This window comes from Spodoptera frugiperda, chromosome 17 (assembly GCF_023101765.2).
Source record: "Spodoptera frugiperda isolate SF20-4 chromosome 17, AGI-APGP_CSIRO_Sfru_2.0, whole genome shotgun sequence".
NCBI classification, from domain to species: Eukaryota; Metazoa; Arthropoda; class Insecta; order Lepidoptera; family Noctuidae; genus Spodoptera; species Spodoptera frugiperda.
Genome location: NC_064228.1, coordinates 7,800,927 through 7,824,906, shown reverse-complemented (window position 1 = coordinate 7,824,906; position 23,980 = coordinate 7,800,927). Strand labels below are relative to the sequence as shown.

The following is a 23,980-nucleotide window of genomic DNA, read 5'->3' as shown; positions in this document are numbered from 1 at the left end:
GCGTCCACAGGCTCGCATCGTACGCATCGCACGCAATGGATTTTAGTTAGTCTTGTATAGAAACTCATACAACTGCTTCCACTGATCCGCATCGTACGGACCGCATCATCGGCAATGCGTACATGCGATGCGTATACTGATGACGTCATACGGAATGCGTACGATGCGTGCGACGCGTACGATGTGGGCCTATGGACGCTTACCTTTGACCATACTTTTAGCCATTTCTCACAAGAAACTAAATCTGAACAAATCATCGCTGTATTTAGGTTTTTTTATTTTTTTATGAATTTGATTATTACTATGGGCCGAATTATTGCAATAGCAATATTTAATTAAATGAGGATGGGTCTCACTGATGCAGCTTGACTCATCACCATATCTGAAACAAACCAAAGTTAATTCAAATCAAAGCATAAAGTCATTATAAATGTTTTATTTCAATTAATCCGTCAGTCAGTCTGTCTGTCAGTGAAGGTTCCAAAGTGTAGCTTTGAATGGAGAGATCGAGCAAAAAACTACATGCTTGCTCTTTTAGAAAAATTATACGTATAACTATGCGTATAAAGTTCGCATTTATATTTATTTTGACTGCACGGTTGGTGCGGTGGCTGTCGTGCAGCGTGTCGCGGGTTCGATTCCCGCACGGAGCAACTCTTTGTGTGATCCACAAATTGTTGTTCCGGGTCTGGGTGTCATGTGTATGTGAACTTGTATGTTTGTAAACGCACCCACGACACAGGAGATAATCCTAATGTGGGGCAACTTTAAAAAAAATATATAATAACTTAGTAAGATGTTAACTTACGCGTTTACTCTAGACACGTCTCTCTCAGTAATCATGAAGAAATCTTTGCCAGGAATATAGATCATAGTGCCTTCGTATATGGCGTGGCCAGGATCCATCACAATCTGGAACGAATTAAAGCATATGTTGATCCTCAATCTTCATCCCAACCCCCCTTTTGGGGGTTAGGAATTTAAGGATCGTTTGGAAATCGGGGATTTGGAAGATTGGGAAGGGGAGAATTGGACCTCGGTAACCTCACTCACACAATGAAACACAACGCAAGCGTTGTTTCACGTCGGTTTTCGGTGAGGCCGTGGTATTTATCACTACGGTGGAGCCGGCTTAAAAAGAAGTTGCTTTAATTTTATTGTAACTTTTGTGGGACATACTAAATTAATTATTATGTTACTCGACGCGGCGACAGTAGCAGCGCGACAATCGCCGCGTCGTGTGTCGCGGAACGCTGCTCATGAATATGAGCCTCTAGCAAGACTTGAAACTAGTCGAGTTCCTCGTCAAACCGTTACGTGAGTAAGCCGATAACATAATAATTAAAGAAGTGGCATTTTACCCTCATTTGATAATAGTCGTCCAGAGACGTGACATCACCACGATACGCCTGGTTTACAACCAACTGCTTTTTCTGGAAATAATTATACAGTTTGGACTGATAATCTTCTGCAGTCTGATGCACCACCCATTCTGTAGTTTTTAGATACCTTGGTATGCATTGGGATCTGAAATATAAAAAAAAAACATGTTGTAAGTAAATGTTATAAATGACTAGCTACTTTGACTATACAGTCAATAGAGTCTGTAATTACTATATTTATCAAGAAAAGAAGACTATAATTATAGTCTTCTTTAATAAATGCATTATCTAACACAAAAATAATTATTCAAATCGGACCAGTAGTTCTGGAGATTAGCGCGTTCCAACAAACAGTTTTACAAAATAGTATATAATACGTAATGTGTATTGAAGATGAAAGATGTAACATCCACCATGTCGTGTCAAAGTTGCCAGCCAAGTGTTAAGGGATTACATATATTTAACAGAGACCGAGCAGCAGCGTTCTGATAAAACTGAGCCTCTTTTGAACTAATCTCTGGTGTTGCAGATGTCCATGGGCGGCGCTGATCGCTTACCATCAGGTGCCTCGTCCGCTCATTTGCCACCTATTCCATGAAAAAAATCTCCAATCCGCCTATCACGTGTGAAAATTGGCAAAGTAGCAAACCCCTCTTCTGCAGAGAAGGCTCATGGTCTCCCACTGAAAAATGATGATTTTTGCCAACTAAGAAAAAAAATGCCACTCTTTTGTTGCACCCTGTATAAAATACTACGGTTTACCAGCGGCTTCGCCCGGGTTCCCGTGGTATAACAAGCCTATGTGTTATTTCAGACCATTACCTACCCCCGTTCCAAATTTCATCCCGCTCCTTTCAGTCATTATGACGTGATTAAGTAACAAACATACACACAAACGTATAAATAACATAACATGTAAATGTGGGAGAGCCATGCTTCAGCACGAATGGCTCGACCGGAGTGATACCACGGCCTCACATAAAACCGACGTGAAACTACGCTTGCGTTGTGTTTCGTTGTGTGAGTGAGGTTACCGGAGGCCCAATTCCCCCCTTCCCAATCTTCCCCATCCCCGATTTCCAAACAACAACCCTTGGATTCCTAACTCCCAAAAAGCCGGCAACGCACTTGTAACGCCTCTGGTGTTTCAAGTGTCCATGGGCGACGGCGATTGCTTACCATCAGGTAATACGTATGCTCGATTACCGGCGTGTTTCATAAAAAAAAAAAACGTTCGCATTTATTTTAATGTGTCAAGTAAGACTGATAATCTCACCGTTCTTCATCACTCATGCTGTTAATAAACTCTGCAAGATTATGTGGCACTTGATGGTAGAATGGATCCGTTTTGGACACGTTGGTCCAAGTCCCACATGTGCACCAGTGAGGCATGATACCTGCCTCACCACATGAACGTTTCTTTGAAACCTGAAGGTCGAAACACGACAATAAGCTGTAAGGTAATCAGAGGTGATCCGGAGCTGCGGACTGCCTAGCGGGTTTACCGGGGCTCCTGCTCGAAAAGCAGGAGTAGGAACGGGGTGGTTTTTAGTCGGTAAGAAGATTGTTAAGACTCTGATACTCCTTCTTGCCTCACCCAAGGCGGGAAAAGGCAACAGATGATTTTCCCCGCTTTAAAAAGGTATTCAAAGGGCTTAGTACGAGTCAGTTTTACGATTAACGAGATCGAAACGTTACCTCGGCGCTCTTAATGGGTTGCACCAATGAACCAACCAATCAGAGAGCTAATCGGCTATGCTACGTTCGCCGCGTCGTATGTCACGCAATTCAGTTCATATGAGCCCCTAGCATGGCTTGAAACTAGTCGAGTTCCTCGTCAAACAGTTACGTGAGTATGCCGTTGAATATAATTAAGTCCTAAGCAAAAGAGGAAAACTATTCTTTTTTTTATTGCTGACTAGCTGCTTCCGCGCGGTTTCACCCGCCCTGCTTGGCTCCTATTGGTCATAGCGTGATGTTATATAGCCTATAGCCTTCCTCGATACATGCACTACACCGTTGAACATGATTTAGTCTTAAGCAAACGAAGAAAACTATTTCTGTTTTTATTGCTGATAGGCTCGCGTTTGACCATTATCTCACCTGATGGGAAGCGATGATGTGGTCGAAGATCAACAACGCTTACCTAAAAGTAACCTATTCACTCTAGCCTTTAAGACTTACCGGTGTTAACAGGTTCCATCCTCTTGGATAGTCATACCCTTCCACTACAATTGGCGGATAATCTTCTTCAACTCCTAATACGTCTAGGATCGTTACATAAATGTCAAAAGGTGTCGTCAATACATCCTTGTTGCCAACTAAAGCCTTCAAAGCGGATGGTCTAGCTTTTACCAGTTTGTGAGGCAGCATCAAAGACATGAAGGGAAGTCTTTCTTCTAACATACCCTGGTGAGAGCTCCTGGTTGGCGTGTACCTGGAATAGAGAAAAAGAAAATGGTTTTTGACAAGAAAGAACTGTACTCTTAGTACCAGTACGCTTTAAGGTTAAAGTTATCGAAACGAGAGCGCGTTCGGTTCGGTTCGGTTCTGATTGGCCGGCTTAAATAAACCAACCAATCAGAGCGCCGAACGCGCTCTCTTCTCTGAAATTCATGCTAAGGGTACAGGCTTGCCGAGTAGTGCCATTATGATTTTGAGGATTCCAATATAGTCAGGCGGTAGGTGAGGTCTCTCAAGCCACTCAAAGAGGGAATTTACCGCTGCTATAACAGCTAGCCCATGTTTGGGGACCCCGTGGCGTTGAGACACCGTATAATTGATACGGCAGATACGGCGCTAGCTACAAAGTCAAAGTCAAAGTCAAAATCATTTATTTCAAATAGACCAGGAAGGCACTTTTGAACGTCAAAGCAAATATAATAATATTAATAACGTCTGTCTGTCGGTCAGTCCTCTAGTGAAACTATTTGCTCGTTCCAAAGTGTAGATTCCTATGGAGAAGAACGAGCAAGAAACTCCATAGGTTACTCTTTTTCAATCAGATTCACAATACAATTCTTGGTTACATTGTTTCGATTGCTACGCCCCTGGATATCCTTTTAGTTCCAGAAGTATACATTCTTGCCATCCTTACCTAGGTCCATGGTCTCCCATAACTATCAACATAGTGTCTTCTAGCATCTTCTTTGCCGTCATCATCTTAAGGAAATCCAGCAAACTGTCATCAGCTGATGGAACGAACGTGAAATTCTCATACGACAGGTCATCTATTAAACTGAATATGACCTTCTTTCCATCTAGCTCTAAACACTGGAAGAATACTGTTATGAAATAGACTGGATTGGAAGAGTGAAACTGGTTTGTTTTATTGTTAACTAGCTTCTACCCGTGACTTCGTCCGCGTGGAATACCAAGATTCATTGTAATCCGACTGGTAGTTTCGCGCGCATGCGTGAATCACGCGTACTATCCGGTGCGTACTATGAGCCTCTAGCATGGCTTGAAACTAGTCGAGTTCCTCGTCAAACAATTACGCGACTAAGCTGATAACATAGTAATTAATTTGGAAGAAGACTGTTATGAAATAGACTGGATGGGAGAATTGAAACTGGTTTGTTTCATTGCACTACCTTATAACTAGTGATCGGATATTCGGATGCATATTTGCCTAAAGTTCATTTTTGGTTAGAAAATTTTGGAAGCGGCTTCTTAAAACATATTTTTTTGCAATATAAATCCCAGGATTTCAGAAAATTCGGGAATGCGAAACTAATCTATAAAATGCAGAAGAATTCTATAATTAAATACAGTAAATTTCTTGAATACGAAATCATGGGATTTTTTTGACACAAAAGTGCATTCCATCATATTATCCAACATCTTAAACTAAGTAAATATTCCTACACCCGATTTGATTCTATAGTAAATGAGGAATCCGACCGGGATTTTTTCGATACAAAAGTGCATTCCATATTAACTGGGGTCCGTTGCGGGTAACCTAACCATTCGACAAACTTATATTTGCGTTTGTTACAGTAGTGGTTTCTACGGATTGAGCCGCACAGTTAAGTTTGTTTTTTACTGTACATATACAATGTGATAGGGGCGAGACTTCTAACCCGTTAAGGCTGAATACTACATCTAATTTTATCGTCAAAAGTCGGGGGTCGAAGGGGTCGAGTAGGCTATTTTAATTTATTTTTTTTACTTTTTTTGATATCAAAGGTTGTATGCGTCGTAGAAACAAAAAAAAAAGCGACCAACGGTAGCTAATAACCTTGGCTAACTAATTCATTACTTTTTTCAGTTTGATAATGTTTTGGTGAGAAAAAAAAATCATTTGTGAATTATTCTTATCATATTTTTCAATATTTTCAATTAGGGGTTCAACCCCCAGATTATTTTTTTTGTCGATAAAATTAGATGTAACTCAGCCTTAACGGGTTAGAAGTGATACTTTTTTGGGATAATAAGTATCTAGTGTTATGCCCAGGTTATTAAAGTATCATCGTAATTAACACCAGTAATTTTTGCGTGATGCAAGAACATACAGACAGACAAACAATTTGTTTTTTAATCACATATTCAGGGCGTTTCGTCGCATAGTGACCAAACTAAAGCTTCTTTACTTGGCAATCGCGTTTGCAACCCCTATCAAAGATCAAAGAAATATATCTAGAAATAATAATACGAACATCTTTCACTAAATTCAATATCATCTGGTATTGAGGTGCAGATTCTATGCAGTGGTGGGAGAGAGAGCGTTGTGGCTTCCCATTGCGACGGGCCAAGGAATAGGGGCGGAGGTAATGGTCAGCTGGTGGGCTTGGAAACTTGAACTGGTATGGAGTAGTCACCAGGCCCATATCATCGAAGTATGCCGTTCGGAACCTGAAAAAGAGGTGACCATGAGAAATAACGTGATAGGTGAAAGTTATGTTCGTGGTGATATTCTGGCTGCGTATAATCCTATACCATAAGTCTTTATGTCTGCCAAAGTCCAGTTTTTGCTTTTAATATTTTTTGAACAAGCCCGCCACAACCTCCCATACCGAACTCCTGGTCCAGGATCTACAGAGATACAAACATGAAAACACCGTGAAGTTGGGACATGAATGACTGTCTTGGATCGCAACCAAAACAATCAGGATGTTATTAGAGGAGAAGAAAAAGAAAACGATAGTTTCCATGTCCTCGGTGAATTTAATGCAGGAGACAGAATGACTTAAGCCTTAAGGCACAAAAGGGCATGGGAAAGCCGTCGCCAAGCACCACGGAAATTTTACTTAAAACTAAAATACTAAATAGGTATACATGCGTAAGCTGTTTACTGTCTTCCAATAATAGGTATGGCCTACCCTTCGGGGACGCACTTTAATATTTTTCTGTCGGCAGTCCTTCTTTCCTTTTGGACATATTGTATCGTGATTCGTGATGCCTCTGGTGTTGCAGGTGCACGGAAGCTGACATGTCCCCCGCCCCTTTATTCTACGGTTTCTCGTAGGAGCTGACGAAGAAACTACAAATGATGATGCCAGGCTGCACTACTCTCTGATAAACCTGAACCTTTTAAATTGCGACCTTTATCTCTGGCTGCGTGGATATTATAATAAAACTTTTTCGTGGAGAAACCAGTTATTTTTTACAAACTATTATTGAAACCGCCTCGTTGGTCGACTGGTCGCAAGTGCGACTGCCGAACAAGGGGTTTTGGGTTCGATTCCCGGGTCGGGCAAAATATTACTGGGATGTTTTCGGTTTTTCAAAAATTTCTCAGTAGTAGCGGAGTCTGGAATTGTGTCCAGTGTATAGCAATAGGCTCACCCCCCATTACATGGGACTTATAACACAAAATGGTGAAAAGTGGGTATACATTGTATAGCGGCATTACGTGTCGTAATGAGCACCTCTGCCCCTTCGGGGATGAAAGGCGTAACGTTGCTTGTTATTAAAACTCACCCATGCACTTTTAGCTGGTTAAAAATAAGGTCATTGGGGTTGTCAGGTAATATTCCAATGTCATTTGGGTCTTTTAAGTCAGACTCGGTTTTGCCTGCGAGTAGGGGATAAAGAGATCCAGTCGTACCATCGCCTACAATATTGTAACTGAAATATACAAAAATAGAGGATTTATTTGGTCTTATACCTGCCGCTTCTTTTCGCCATCGACCTACACGACAGCACTTCCATCCCCACCATATAGATGGTTGGCAGGCCACAACTGTGCGCTTTTCGCGCAACTTTCTGCCTCGCACAGCAAAACTTTGGAATGAGCTGTCGTCGGTGGTATATCCGAAGCGATAAGTATACGTGGAACGAGCACCTAGCTTCACTGATAGACAGACTGACGGACAATTCAATATGACGTTTCAAAAGTGCCTAATTTAGGATTAATTGATATAAATGCTTTGACTTTTATTTTTCTTGTATTTAATGGTGAAAATCAAAACCCAAAAAAACCTGTTTATCGTGGACACAGAAAAAAATTATGTACATGTATAAAATGATGAGGGGAAACTAGGATATTGTTTTCTTATGTCTACTACCGACTCACCCATTCAAAATCGTAGCTTTCATCTGTTCAGTGATATATTTGTAACTTTTCTTCATATTTCTTATAAATCCGGCGTGAGAGACGGATTCTAGGCAAATAATTAGTACGTTGTAGGGATGCTTGTCGTCTGGTCCCAACGTTATATTCCGAAAGCCAGTCTTCACACCTCTCCAGTGGACGCTTACATTAGGACTTGGTAGAAAAAGAAAAATAATAGGCATGAGCATTCAATGGTTTCATCGGTGTCATAATGTTTGGTCTAGCTAAAATATAATGTAATGGGAAATTGCCCAGGTGATAACGATTAGAAAATCTCTCTATGTGGGAGAGCCATGCTTCTGCACGAATGCCCATTCGTGCCGGCTCGACCGGAGTGATACCACGGCCTCACAGAAAACCGACGTGAAACAACGCTTGCGCTGTGTTTCGTTGTGTGAGTGAGGTTACCGGAGGCCCAATTCCCCCCTTCCCAATCTTCCCCATCCCCGATTCCCGAACAACAACCCTTAAATTCCCAAAAAGCCGGCAACGCACTTGTAACGCCTCTGGTATTTTGGATGTACATGGGCGGCAGCGATTGCTTACCACCAGGTGATCCGTCTGCTCGTTTACCGACTGACTAAAGAAATGATTGAAGGAATCAGCTCCCTTAAGAAAATTATATGAGGATTTCAATACATACAAACGCAGATCTCTGCCCGTACACTCTACTTTGACATGGTCACTTTGATCGAGGGTCACTGGCTCTTCCCCATTTACACTTTTAAGATAACTGTAGTAATAGTTCCTGTGGTTCACATAGTTTATGTTACTGTAATCACAGGTCACGTCTCTTACGTCTTTCAGGACATCCTTTACGAGACGGCATTCAGATTTCTGAAAAATCAATAATACTATGTATAATTGTACCGATTGTACTATCTACAACTGGAGTTATACCGAAACATCTTCATCACAGCCTAAAACTACTAATCATCAGAGACACTACCTATATCAATTTACAGAAAGCCGCAATTCTGAATACATGCCGAATAGTGAGAAAATTCATGCAGATTGATGAAAATGACATTTCACCACCATCAGCACCACCACCCATTCAAACCATTGAACATCTAGACCAACTATAACATAATAACATGTGCTTTACTTGGCTTAGGCCCGTATAGTACATTACATCCGGCCTTGGAGCCGAGACTTTAAACAAGTATCCTAAATATATGTATAATATCACTACTAGAAAGTTCAGATCACACTATGTATCTGACGCCATGGCTGCGGACGACTTTGCAAGTGACCGAGGCTATGGAAGACCTAGCGGGTTTTTAGAGCTCTGGCTCTTAGCAGGAGTAGGAACGGGATGGTTTTTAGTTAGTAACAGTCTGACACTCCCTTTCTCTTCACCCAAAATGGGATTGGATAATTTTCCCTGCTTACAAAATGGTCCTACTAAGCCGTAACCTTTTTTTTTTTTTTTTTGAGGGGGGAAAATCATCCAATGACTTCTCCCGCCTTGGGTGAGGCGGGAGGGAGTGTCAGACTCTTACTGACTAAAAACCACCCCGTTCCTTCTCCTGCTTTGAGCCGGAGCCCCGGTAACCTTTTACGTTGTCCGCAGCTCCGGATCAGGCATCAGCCCAACTGGGCCCCATCTGTGGTGGTCTGGCTCTTTGAGGCGCGCGCGGAACGCGACGCGCCGTACGCACGGGTCTGGTTGTGGTCGGGCGGCGAGCTACCCTTACTCGCCGTCCGCAGACCCGCATTTACGGTGGCCGGAGATCGTCACGCGATCCCCGACGCCTGGAGTGTCTTCTGCAGCGGCTGGGGCGTGAGGAGGATCGTTCCCTCACGCGCTCCGCCTCCTCCTTAGCTAGCATGACTGCTTCGCAGAAGAAGGAGACGGCGTCCCATTCCCCCTCGCTCCGCACCATGGCCTGAACTAGAGCAGGATGCGAGAGGTCACCGTCACTGATCACATCCCTGAGGACACGGCGGTGCTCAGCCCATGCAGGGCACACCGCTACTGTATGCTCCACCGTGTCCTCCGGGTGATCCACGCAATGCCGACACCCGGGCGTTTCCTCCCGCCGAATCCGAAACAGGTACCTACCGAAACTTCCGTGTCCGGTAAGCACCTGCGTCAGGCGGTAGGTGAGGACGCCGTGACGCCTCTCTAGCCACTCCTCAAAGAGGGGACTTACCGCTGCTATAACAGCGAGCCCAGCCCTCGGTTGCGACAGTCGTTGCTTCCATTCCGCCATGAGATCCCGCCGGAGCTCATCCCGCCACGCACTGATCTGACGCGGCAGCGGAGTTTCGCCCCGGCGATGCGCCTCCGCACGTAACCTATATACGTCCGCGAGCACTTTCGCCTCCAGATCCCACGGCGGTAATCCGGCAAGGAGGTTAGCCGCCTCCCCGGAGATCGTGCGGTACCCACGGATCATCCGAATGGCCATGACCCTCTGGGATGAAACCAGCGCGCGAGCTGGTCGTCGCCTTAAATTTGGTGCCCACACCGGGGCCCCATAGAGGGCCATGGACCGCACAATCCCCGCGTACAACCTCCGGCAGGAGGCGTTTGGTCCCCCAAGGTTGGGTAGGAGCCGCTTTAGAGCAGCCCCCGTTCGTTCACTAAGCCGTAACCTACCGTCCGTTTTACGATTCATTTCATGCTTAATACTGGCAACTGAATTAACTATACATAGTCGTTCAGCTATGTGGATTGACGATATATCAGCTGTAATGTCATCCTGAAGATCGAGTTAAGTGGCGTGTTATTGAAATATCCTATTGCTATTCATACACGAAAACGGGTTAATGACGATGATCATACAGCCCCTCATCACTCTAGATGTCTAAAAAGCGAAGGTACAAGTATTTTTACAAAGGTGACTGCTAATTGACTACATTTCCGATTTCTTTACTAACCTATCGTGAGACACGGCTTAGCTCATGTAAACTATTCAAGAACAGCTCAGAAGTCTTTGTGGATAGCGCCAAGATTGCTTTGAAGTCCCAGATGAAGTACCTAGGCCTCATACTAGACAGTAGGTGGCGTTTTGGCTCAGACTTTGCCGAGCTGTCCAAGCGCCTGATTAAGACCGTCATCGTGGCGATGCATGAATAAGAGTCCCGGTATGACTTGAAACTAGTAGAGTATTCCTCGAATAGTGCAAATAAGTAAACCGTACTTTTATTTGTCTAATTGAGTTAAAATTTTCGTCATTACTTACATGACATTGTAAAGCCAATCTGGTACCTTTGCATTTGTATCCATGGGCGTTTCACAACGTTACTGCTTACCATTCCCGGTGAAAAAGGATCCACCTGTGGAATCTTGCAACCTTTCTTGAAAGTTAGCTTTAAACCCTTTTTAAAACCAAACATTGTCTCCTTTACTTTACCTTTTTCACGCAGTCTGTAAGAAGAAATAACATTAACATTATGTAGTTGAGCTGCGGACTACCTAAGTAGCGGGTTTACCGGGGCTCCGGCTCGAAAAGCAGGAGAAGGAACGGGGTGGTTTTTAGTCAGTAAGAGTCTGACACTCCCTCTCGCCTCGCCTAAGGCGGGAGAAGTCATTGGATATTTTCCCCCTGCAAAAAAAGGCACATAAAAATAACTTATTGAAAGATTGTTACATGCACCTTTCAAAATAGTCAGCGATATAACTTCCATCGTAATAGGACTGAGCTTATTACCATATACCGGGCTCTTTAATTTTAAAGATCCGTGCTACTAAACTGAGATAGGTGACGCTTAACGACATTTTCGATTTCACTAACCTATGTATGTATGGGAGAGCCATGCTTCGGCATGAATGGGCCGGCTCGACCGGAGTGACACCACGGCTTCACAGAAATTTGACGTGAAACAACGCTTGTGTTGTGTTTCAATATAGAGAACACTAGACCAAAATGATCACCAGGAGGCCCAATTCTCCCCTTCCCAATCCCTTAAATTCCTAACTCCCAAAAAGCCGGCAACGCACTTGTAACGCCTCTGGTGTTTTAAGTGTCCATGGGCGGCGGCGATTGCTTACCATCAGGTAATACGTCTGCTCGATTACCGGCTTGTTTCATAAAAAAAAAAACAAATCACATACTTGCCAGTGTCCCTTTCATCTTTAATCACATCTTTAGCTTGGTCTATACTGAAGAAGATGATTGGACTGATGCACATCACCAGTAGAACGACCAACATCGGCCGTCTGATGCGCCAGATCAATGGTAACATTTTGGACAACTGGAATTTTGGACCATAGAAGAAAGCGTAAGCATTTTATTATGAGCTGCGAACTACCTAGCAGGGGCCTTAGTCTGCTATTACAATAGTGTCAGAATGGTCGATCACTGATCAGTGCAAGAGGGACGGAGCTATGTAGGTTGTATAGCTCCGTCCCTCTCTCTCCCTCAGGTTAACCGGGGCTCCGGCTCGAAGAGCAGGAATAGGAACGGTGAGGTTTTTAGTCAGTAAGTATCAGACACTCCCCTCTCACCAGGCCCAAGTCACTGGATAATTTCCCTCCAGAAAAAATCATTTTACTTAAACCTAGAACTATTGTAAGGTTATAGAATTTTTCTGAAGTTCTGGCTTCCAGTGAATTCTAAAGCATAGCATTGGGTGAAGAAAACTGCAGCGTTCTGCCATTTTACTTTGAATATATTTTTTTTTTATCTAGATTTCAAGCATACTGTATTAGTTGTATACTAGTGTTGCATGCATTCGTAGGCCACAGTAATCACTTACCCTGATGGTAAGTAAGACCGTATGCCACCGTGCTCAATGCCACCTTCGTGGCATAAACAAATAAACAAACATATAATGTTGCTTCTAAATTAATTTCAGTGTTTCTTTACCTAGCACTTAGCGGATGACCTAGAGGGTTACGGAGCCCTGGATTGAAGCAGGAATAGGAACGGGGTGGTTTTTAGTCAGTAAGAGTCTGACACTCCCTCTCGCTTTACCCGGGACGGGAAGAGTCACTTGATGAATGTCTCTCAAAAATAAGCAATCTGCACCTCTTGTAAAGAGTAGTTTACCGTGATGTTATGTTCATACAAAATTGTTTGTAATAAAATGCACTTACTCTTATAAACATCTTTGCGGCAAAATCTTATCTTTTCCAATACAAGAATTAATCTGAACAGTTTGTACAAAGTAAAATCTTCAAAGAATTCTTTTGTCACGAGTTTTCCTCAAATAATATTGTCATATGAACAATGGGGCTTCTCCATGTTTGTACCTACGCATCAAAGTCATCGAAAACCATGCTTTTGGCATCTTGCCATAAATGACAAGGGAGCCATTGAAATACCATAGATCAAAAACATGAAAATTCATATTAAAATGTCTTTTATGGAAGAGGATATTTGCGAAAGAGGTGCAACTAGCGCGAATGCATCGTGTCGGTAATGGGATAGTGCAAATCCGCGAATCTTCCATAAGTAAACGCGTATCTGCATTTGATCAAATTTTACAGGAGCAGGTAACTATAATATCGTTATTTTAAGGGCCTTATTTTTACTTAGTATTAAAAATGAATGTTTTCTTTCTATTTTTACCATAGAGTCACGTCAGGAAAAAGGGTGCCAATCGGGATCTTACTTGGAATTGAAATTTGGCTACATTTGTCAGATACACGGAATTATCCAATGCTAGATACGCGGATTTGCACTACCCCAGACGAATTAGAACAGTACAGAGTGACACACACACACACACAACATTACAAAAAAAAACTAAGACTTAACTCAAGGTGTGCTCGTATTACATGACTGCTTGGTTGGCGCGGTGGCTGGGCAACCGACTGCCGCACAACGTGTAGCAGGTCCGATTCCCACACGGAACAACACTTTGTGTGATCCATAAATGCTTGTTTCAGGCTGGATATCGTGTGGTGATCTTGTATGTTTGTAAATGCAACTACTACACAGGAGAAAAGCCTAGTGTGGTGCAACGTTTAAAAAAAAAGATAAGTAGTAAGTAATGTTCAAAAACATTTGTAACAGTTTCATCATCATCAATCCTGTTTCGTCTATTGCTGGACATAGGCTCCTAACTACTGAGCTGAAAATAAGCAAATAATACGTAGCTACATACATAACCTCACGCCTGTCTCCCATGGGGGTATGAAGAGACAATGGAACGCTAATCGCTACGATTCTTACACATCTCTTTCGCTTCATCAATAGTCATCAGTCTTTTCATGCATGCTCGGTTAAAGGTACCTTTAATTTGGCCCTTCTTTAATATATCGCCAATCTGGTCTCTATATGTCTGTCTAGGGCGCCCTCTAGCGACGGCCCCATTCACATACGCCTCGTATATTTCTTTCGTAAATCTGCTTTCATCCATCCTTTCTACATGTCCAAACCATCTTAACATTCCCTTTTCAATCCTTGTCACTACATCGTCTTTCAAGCCACGTAGCTACTTATGTATTTATTTCATGTAAAGTACCTAATTTATAATACTACCATGTAGTCACAATACTAAATTACACATCATTACGAATTTGACACATAACGACATTATCAATCAATATTTTTTCCTGTACAAACGATTAAATGAATTGTTATTGACCCTTCAAAAGGGCAAGGAGATTGCGCAATGAAACAAATATGTTTATAAATAAATAAATAACTATTATTGCTCAAAACACGGACGTAACAATCTTATCAATCGTGTAAATAAGTTACAGGGTTCTTTAACTTAACCAAATGATCCTCGACTACATAGATAGGTTCACCTAAACGATTAAACACAATTTCTTTCAAATCAGTTATTGTTGAAACTTTGTCTAAAGCATACTTATACTTATTGTAAACATAAAGCCCATTGGTTGTACTAACAAATGGTTTATAATTAAAATCCGTGGTTATTGCATCGACTGTATATCTCTCATGAGTGTTTATCGCTCTAGTACCCAATTTAACTCTGAACAGTTTTCTATTTTGTAAGAAAAACATGTTATACTCATCGTCTACTATTAATTTATCTACTGCTATTCCTTGGACTTCTTGCAATGGGCTTACAACGCCATAATCAAATCTGTATGCTTCTCTCCGTTTGTTAACAAAGAAAATGACATCTTTGTAGTACAAATATAGTATGTTGTCCTTAGCTGGTAGCTGTTCCGGTACTTTGTTATCGTTTAAGAAGAATAGACCGTCTGCTCCGCCGACGTAGACCCTGTTTCTTCTCTGGTCTACTGCAACTCCTGAAGCATTTCTTACTCCTTCTATGATGCCGGTGGCTTTGGAGTCAAGGTTGAAAAAAGCGAGCCCTCTCATCGGTTCCTTGGCGATTTGATCGAAGGTGAAATATAGTGTGTTATCATTATCATTCAATGCCAATTGGTGGATGTTGTTGATGCCTTCTTTCAATATGTCGATTTCATAGCATTTCCTATTGAATACTACGCCGTAACACTTTTCTGTGGACGCCGTCGATAGCAGGGCCGCGAAGAGGAAGATTAGTTTCTGGAAAGTAAAAAATGTTTTTTTTTAGAATGGTGTAATTTTTTTTTATGGTGTCGTGTGCTACAAGCCCCGTAGGGATTGTAGGATTCGGTAGAAACCTCTACTTTGTTGGTATGCCGGAAAAACCCACTTAGGCATTACGCATTTTAGGTATATTTATTAAAACAGTAATTTTCCCCATGAAACATTCAAAGAGGGAGATGACAGAAACAACGTTTGCGAAACAGAGGCCCAATTACCCTCCTTCCCAATCTTCCCATTCCCCGATTCCCCAACAACCCTTCAATTCCTAACCCCCAAAAGGTCGGTAACGCACTCGTAACGCCTAAGGAGTTTCGGGTGTCCATGGGCGGCGACGTTTGCTTACCATACTTTCAGCAACGCTCTTTTTGCTGCACATCAACGACCTGCTTAAGCCCGGTATCTTTGGGTATGCAGATGACAGCACAGTTGTTGAAAGGTATGTGTCCGATGCGCGGACTAGCGGAACACAGATCCAGTCTCTAAGAGAATCCATGGTCGAACGGTTGAACTCGTCCTTGAAGGCGGTCTCCGATTGGGGTGACGCCAACTTGGTCAAGTTCAACGCTACCAAAACCCAGGCGTGTCTATTCTCTGCCAAACGGAGTCAATTTCCGCTGGCTCCTTCTTTCCGAAATGTATCCGTTCCAATATCGGATCATCTAGAGCTTCTTGGCGTAACTCTATCGCCAACGCTAAACTTCGGCTCTTATATAGAGTCGAAGGCACATCTGGCTGGTAGGAAGTTGGGTATCCTCTCGAAGGTGAGACGGTACTTCACACCGAAACAACTGCTGAGCCTGTACCAAGCGCAGGTTCGGTCATGTGTGGAGTACTGTTCTCACCTTTGGGACGGCTCGGCTAAATGCCAGCTAGATGCGCTCGAACACATTGAAAGGCGTGCCAAGAAGCTCATCAACGATGATGCGCTTGTGGAGGCCCGGCTTCAAAGCCTTGAACACAGGCGCAAGGTCGCAAGCCTTTCCGTTTTTTACCGGATACATTTCGGAGAGTGTGCGGGGGAATTGCACAACTTGATTCCCCCTAGTCCTTTTCATCATCGAACCACAAGACAATCGGCGAGGCGTCACCGCTTCATGGTAGATATCCCACCAACTCGCACGAAGCGCTTCGCTTCAAGCTTCCTTGTGCGAACTGCTAGGGAGTGGAACTCCTTGCCGGAGTCTGTGTTTCCTGATGGGTATAACCTGGGTGTCTTCAAGGCCCGAGTGAATAGGTTGCTTATGGGCAGACGTGCTCCACCGTAGGCCGCATCATCACTTACCATCAGGTGAGATAGCGGTCAAACGTCGACCCATTGAATGTAAAAAAAAAAAAAAAAAACCATTAGGTGATCCGTCTGCTCGTTTACCGGCTTATACTACAAAAAAAATCCACGATGGACAGTCGGGCTAAAGATCGCAGTTTTGAGTTCAGATTTCGTAGACAATCGCTAACTGGTATTTGTTAAGAGGCTTAAGTGAATTAGAGAGTGCTGCAACCAGATCTATGTCAAATGAGCAGTCCCTTGGTCAGTTTTAATGATACCCGCGCGAAGAGTAGAAGTGGTGACAAAATGTATTCTATTATTTTATTATAACTTTCGTGAGATATACCTACTAAATTAATTATTATGTTATCGGCTGACTCACGTAACTGTTTGACGAGGAACTCGACTAGTTTCAAGCCACAAACGTAGTAGCAGCGCGACAATCGCCGCGTCGTGTGTCGCGGAATGCTGCTCATGAATATGAGCCTCTAGTATGGCTTGAAACTAGTCGAGTTCCTCGTCAAACAGTTACGTGAGTAAGCCGATAACATAATAATTAATTAATGAATGTATTCTACAACAGGCGTGTGGTTACTTTAAAGTATATTTTACAATACATTTGACAATGGATACCATTATTATTTAAAAGGTCATTCATATACATTATCCGTACAATAGACAGCATATCAACCTACCCCAACTGGCTAATTCCTTCAATTGATTTTAGACTTTATCACAAAAAGGTAAAGTTGATAACGTAATATAGGAAGTTTGTAAATTGATGTGCTGTTATGTCTTTTGTTAGTCACAATTGGATTGTAATGCTTTAATGTACAATTTTATGCTTGTCGAGTGGTTGTAAAAGTGCCTCAGGTTTGATTTCTGAATTTGAACTTCCTAGTTGAATAAGATTTTGTCTTTTTCCGAGTTATATGTATTTACTAAGATTGTTTAGATACCACTGTAAACAGTGAAGGAAATCATCGTGAGGAAACCTGGGCTTAAATTTTCTGATTATAAGTTCGAAATCGCCAACCCACATTGAGCAAGTGTGGTGATTAATGCTCAAACCTTATTCATACGAGAAGAGGCTTTTGGTCAGCAGTGGACTCGTATAGGCTGTTGATGATGGTACGGGGAAAGCCGCGACAATTTTTTTTTATAGTATTTATATATACTTAATTGACATATTTACCATACTTATATTCAAGGGCAAATACGCTACATTATGTGTGATTTCGGAAAACGAGCTTTATTTACAAAAAGCAGATGACTCATTGTCCCATGAAAATAATAAATGACCATGATTGTAGGTACCTATTCAATGAGCAATTATTCTAAAATCAACTCTAATGGCTATGAATTTATGTTTGTTTTTAAATGGCTTGACAGACAAGGTACCGGTAAACTATGGCAACTTTACCAGACCCTTGGCAACTTTACCATACTATAGGTATTCGGTATAAACTCATTTATCTAAAAATCTACCCACTAGAATTCTGTTTTGAAATAGTAGTATTTTTTAGACTTTAAAAGGAAATATTTACTATATTTTGCGTAGACATAAGACTGCTATTATGCCAGTAATGGCCGTTACAGTGTAGTGCGTGAAAATGTGCTAAAAGTTAGTAGTTCCTAAATTGTGCTCACAGAGCCTAAATTATTTGTCACAGGTGAGTGAAATTTTGATCTTGTATGTATAATATAGTTTGGATTACTGTTGTAATGTCAGCAATTGCTTTTTCTTTAATTTATTGATAAATAATCGCTTCGGTAATGTTGACACAGGTTAGGTAAAGTTGCCACGGCCTGCTTTGTGGCAACTTTACCTACAGTTAGGGTTGGCAATAAATGTTTTTTTCCTTGTTTGTGTGTATGTAACCATTTTCGAATACCTAAATTTCCCAGCATAATAGTGAATATCCTGGATGATAAGTTATAATGTATTTAATAATACCTTTTGTTTTAGAGCCAAAATGGCTCGTATGAAACAAAACCGCAGAAAACTCGGAGCTAGACAATAAAAAAAGTATACGAAAGTAATGTTAAAATTAGCTATGGAGATAGTGAAGTCAAAAAATTAAAAAGTCAAAAGATTAAACATTATTTTGTAGCCTTTTTTACAATTTTAAACATAAATACTTAAAATTTTAGAACTTAATTTAGTTTAAAAGGGAACAATATTTTTGTCAGATATTTATGCTTTTTTTTACTTGAGGTTTAAGGTTTATAATTTTTTTTTTAAATATACATGTCATAAAAAAAAATCTTATTTTTTGACAACCCCGAGCGTAACAAATTATTTGTATGTAAATTACGATGAAACCCGTGGCAACTATCCCTACTGTCTGTGTAGCCGTTATCTTTATAGATTTCCTCATATTGTTTGCATTATAATACGAAGAGGTCCTAGATGAAGCCCTCTGTACCTCAACAACTCTTTAATATGCAATACACGATGAATACGGCGCGTAGGTAAAGTTGCCAAAAATTTGGTATCTTTACCCATGTTGTTTTTTCTTTACTACGGCTAAAGTAAGCGTTTGTATATAATGACGATTACAGTAAAGTGAGCCAGATAGACTACAATTCTAAATATATAGTTTTGGTTTCTATGCGTCTTATGGTTAAAAATATATTTCGATTTTTGTTCCAAAATATGGTAAAGTTGCCATGTTTTACGGTATGCATTTCCTAGTACTTAGATTTACATTAGACGATACTTAGGTCTATAAAATTAATTATCAGATTTGAATGCAAAATGGAAACCACTTCGTTAGTATCAGAATGCATTTTCACGAGAGATATATGCTATGTAGCTATGCTACGAAGACTAAATAGCTAAGCTGTAAAATTATGTGACCGTTTCCACTGATACTAAGCTATGTAGCTGTGCGAGAAAGATGCGCAGCTCGAGTACCTATGCATTGTACCGATAGTAGAGAAATCATCCATAACACATAATATATTTTTATATAAAAAAACATCGCTTAGGTGAGTCCGATTCCACCAGTGCTAAGCTATGTGTACCAATGAATATGATTGGTGGGAGCCAAACGCATCTACAGTATCGTAGCGTGGCACACTGCGTTTTAGGCTTAGGTTCGATTTGAACTGTGTACCTAGATTTATTTTTTATGTCACAAAAATAGATTTGGTCTATAACAATAACGTTACGCCTTTTTAGTCCCTAATGTGGCAGGCAGAGGTCATTGAGGTGCATATTGTTGAATGTAGGTAACACCTTTTTTTTCTCTAGATAATAGGGTAGATGACTAATTTTTATTTTAATCTGCGTCTTGTAGACTATTTTAAAACATTAGGTATGTATTTTTTATACACAATACATATATTCGAAGATACATCGATTTGAAATATCGCGTGACGTCACCTCTAGGTCTGTTTAATACGTAGCAGTGGCGTAGCGTAGTGGGGGCGGCGGGGGCGGCCCGCCCCGGGCGGCACTTTTTAGGGGGCGGCAAATTTTAAACAATAAATAATAAAAATATTTTGTAAATATTTGGACCGAATAAAATAAGCTTACTCTAAGTCCCGAAATCATGGAAGACGGCCTTGGTCCATCCGATCCCTAAACAAAAATTGGCCAAGTGCGAGTCGGACTCACCCATGAAGGATTCCGTAACACCAAGTAGATGACATAATATAAAAGTTGTAAAATAACTTGGTTTTACATAGTGTTTGCATGAACGACAAAGTTATATTTGCGGTTTTTGAAAATGTTTTATTTCTTAAAAACTAATAATGATATCTGGTTCAAACCAATTTTCGTTGTTAGTTTCTATTGAAATCTACAGCATATATTTATTTTTGTTTTCTCCTTCACTTATTTTAAAAAGTTAGAGCCCCCTCTAAGGTTCTTAAAACTAGAGGGCACTCCATACATGGAACTGATTCAAAAAAAAATTTTTTTTTCAGCTAACATATCCATAATGGGTGTCTATGGATAGGTCTTTAAAAAAGACATTAAGGTTCTTAAAACCATTTTTTGTCAAATTTAACCGTTTGAGTGTTGGGGGACACTAATTTTTCCACTTTAGAAGCGTCTAACAATAGACACCCATTATGGATATGTTAGCTGAAAAAATTTTTTTTTGAATCAGTTCCATGTATGGAGTGCCCCCTTTTAATTTTTAAATTTATTAATTTTTATTCAAAATTCGAATAGCGGTTACCGAAATACATCAACCTTCAAAGTTTCAACTATGTAGGCCCAACAGTTTCGGAAATAAATGGCTTTTTTTTTTGAGGGGGAAAATCATCCAATGACTTCTCCCACCTTGGGCGAAGCGAGAGGGAGTGTCAGACTCTTACTGACTAAAAACCACCCCGTTCCTTCTCCTGCTTTTCGAGCCGGAGCCCCGGTAAACCCGCTAGGTAGTCCGCAGCTCCGGATCAGGCATCAGCCCTACTGGGCCCCATCTGTGGTGGTCTGATGGCTCTTTGAGGCGTGCGCGGAACGCTACGCGCCGTACGCACGGGTCTGGTTCTGTTCGGGCGGTGAGCTACCCTTACTCGCCGCCCGCAGGCCCGCACTTACGGTGGCCGGAGATCGTCCCGCGATCCCCGACGCCCGGAGTGTCTCTCGCGACGGCTGGGGCGTGAGGAGGTTTGTTCTCTCACGAGCCCCGCCTCCTCTTTAGCTAGCATGACTGCTTCGCAGAAAGAGGAGACGGCATCCCAGTCCCTCTCGCTCCGCACCATGGCCTGAACCAGTGCCGGGCGCGAGAGGTCGCCGTCGCCGACCACATCCCTGAGGACTTGGCGGTGCTCAGCCCACGCAGGGCACACCGCCACCGTATGTTCTACCGTGTCCTCCGGGCGGTCCTCGCAGTGATGACACCCGGGCGTTTCCTCCCGCCCAATAAGGAACAGGAACCTACCGAAACTCCCATGTCCGGTAAGCACCTGCGTCAGGCGGTAGGTGAGGACGCCGTGGCGCCTCTCTAGCCACTCCTCAAAGAGGGGACTTACCGCTGCGATGACAGCGAGCCCAGGTGACATACGGACGGACGGACGGACGGACGGACAGACAGACATGACGAATCTATAAGGGTTCCGTTTTTTGCCATTTGGCTACGGAACCCTAAAAAGGCGATAGAACAAATCCGTTCAACTACAGACCGATTAGCCATTACTTCCCTCTTCTCGAAAATAATGGAATCCATTATTAACTGCCCGCTCTTGCGGTACCTAGAGGATCACCAGCTACTCAGTGATCAGCAATACGGTTTTCGTAAAGGTCGATGGGCTGGGGATCTTCTGGTTTACCTGACATACCGTTGGGCACAGGCGATCGAATCTAAGGGGGAAGCGTTGGTAGTTAGCTTGGATGTGGCGAAAGCCTTCGACCGGGTTTGGCATAAAGCGCTTCTTTCTTCCTATGGTCTTCCCGAGAAATTGTGCGAATGGGTCTACTGCTTCCTTGCAGACAGAAGCATTAAGGTCGTTGTCGACGGGGAATGCTCCGACTCTCTGTCTGTAAACGCAGGTGTCCCTCAAGGCTGCGTGCTATCACCTACCTTGTTCCTCCTCCATATCAATGATATGTTGCAAATCAGCAGCATTCATTGTTATGCGGATGACAGTACAGGTGATACCTATTATACCGGCCGCGCTAACATTTCTCGGGAAAACGTCATCGAGAACTGAAACAGACTTGTGTCTGAAATCGAGACTTCTTTGCGGAGAATCTCAGATTGGGGTGAACTTAATTTGTTCCAGTTTAACCCTACTAAGACACAGGTCGGCGTGTTTAGCCCGGTATTAGAATTGGGATACTTGGCATCAACATTTCGAGCGACGTCCATATCCGTGGCCATCTAGAGGATAAGGCTAAATTATCCTCGAAAAAGCTTGGTGTGCTCAACAGATCAAGGCAGTATTTCACTCCAGCCCATCGCCGTAAGGCGCAGTTTCGGCCCCATATGGAATACTAGTCTCATCTGTGGGCGGGGCACCCCAGTACCAGGTTCATCCTCTGGACCGCGTTCAGCGACGTGCGATTCGGATTGTTGAGTGGTAGGAAATTTAAAACCGACTTGACACTTTGACAATGCGTAGAGATGTAGCTTCGTTGTACATTATATTGCCTATACCACGGGGAGTGCTCTGATTCATGACTGTTCTCGCCGAAAAGTTCTCTATTATGAATGTATGTAATGTGTAGTATACATTAAATTAAAATACCTAAATAAGGGGGCGGCAAAATTGTCTTCCGCCCCGGGCGGCCGAAACTCACGCTACGCCACTGATACGTAGAAATGACGTATTTGCTCCCACTTCTAAACTTTGATTCGTTTTATTTAAGTATTGTTATCTTATATGACAAAATAAAAAAATACGAGTGTAATATTATTTCAATACCTAACTAACGGACTAAATACATTTTTAATTTTCATACCCCGTCATCATCCCTATTACCTAAATGTTAGGTACATTTCATATCTTAAATGCAATAATTACGAAGCAATACAAAAACAGGTTTATACGTCAGAATAAAAGATAAAAATAACCAGTGTGTTATCCCAAACCAAAATCTATCTACATATGCGCCTAGCTTCACTGACAGACAGACTGACGGACAATTCAATTTGACGTTTCAAAAGTGCCTTATTTAGGATTGATTGAAATAAATGCTTTGACTTTATGTAAAATTTCATCTAAATACGTACAGCAGTTTATGCGTTAAAGAGTTATTAAAACACCAACACATGCTTACTCACACATACACAACTAAAATATTAGTAGACACGAATAATTACAACTAGAAAATAAGCAAGATATAATATTTATTATTTCATAAACATACCCGTAAAATAAAATATATGTATGTATTATAAACTTACGTGCATTTTTACTGTCAATTTCTGCAACTACCGCTGCGCACAGGCATTCATATCGAATGTATAAAGCGAACTGGCTGATTTGTTGTTGTATAGAAGGCCATTGGGGCATGACATTGTCTACTATACTATAATACTTTAACGGAAAATGATGTAACCAATATCAGTCTATATGTACATACATATATACACATATGTATAGAAGATGCTAGATAAATTACTTTATATCTATTAATTATGTTGTGGCTGTTTACGATTTATACGTTGCTCCGACTCGAAGCAGGAGTAGGAATGGGGTGGTGTTTAGACTTTTAAAGTCTGACCCTCCCTTTCGCATAACCCAAGGCGGGAGAAGACATGAAATCATTTACTTCCCTCAAAAAAAAAAGTAGTTTTTCAGGGTGTCGTAAGAGACGACCTACGGCCAAAATTAATAACAGATT

General features: G+C 41.8%; 2 protein-coding genes across 2 annotated transcripts; both read right to left on the bottom strand.

The window, feature by feature from the left end:
* Window positions 1–190: 190 nt before the first annotated feature.
* Window positions 191–13,143, bottom strand: LOC118276592 (uncharacterized). Its single transcript, XM_050699675.1, has 13 exons — window positions 12,989–13,143; window positions 12,005–12,144; window positions 11,203–11,317; window positions 8,582–8,820; window positions 7,900–8,091; window positions 7,305–7,451; window positions 6,041–6,236; window positions 4,480–4,655; window positions 3,567–3,819; window positions 2,659–2,810; window positions 1,362–1,527; window positions 809–912; window positions 191–382 (listed from the first exon to the last, which is right to left on the bottom strand). Exons 1-13 carry the CDS (start codon window positions 12,998–13,000, stop codon window positions 229–231), a joined length of 2,046 nt encoding a protein of 681 aa, XP_050555632.1. The 5' UTR covers window positions 13,001–13,143; the 3' UTR covers window positions 191–228.
* A 1,382-nt stretch (window positions 13,144–14,525) lies between these two features.
* LOC118276955 (uncharacterized) lies at window positions 14,526–23,709 on the bottom strand. The gene is made up of 2 exons (XM_035595594.2): window positions 23,541–23,709; window positions 14,526–15,383 (listed from the first exon to the last, which is right to left on the bottom strand). The coding sequence occupies exons 1-2, from the start codon at window positions 23,544–23,546 to the stop codon at window positions 14,580–14,582; spliced, it is 810 nt and encodes a 269-aa protein (XP_035451487.2). The 5' UTR covers window positions 23,547–23,709; the 3' UTR covers window positions 14,526–14,579.
* Between the last annotated feature and the right edge of the window lie 271 nt (window positions 23,710–23,980).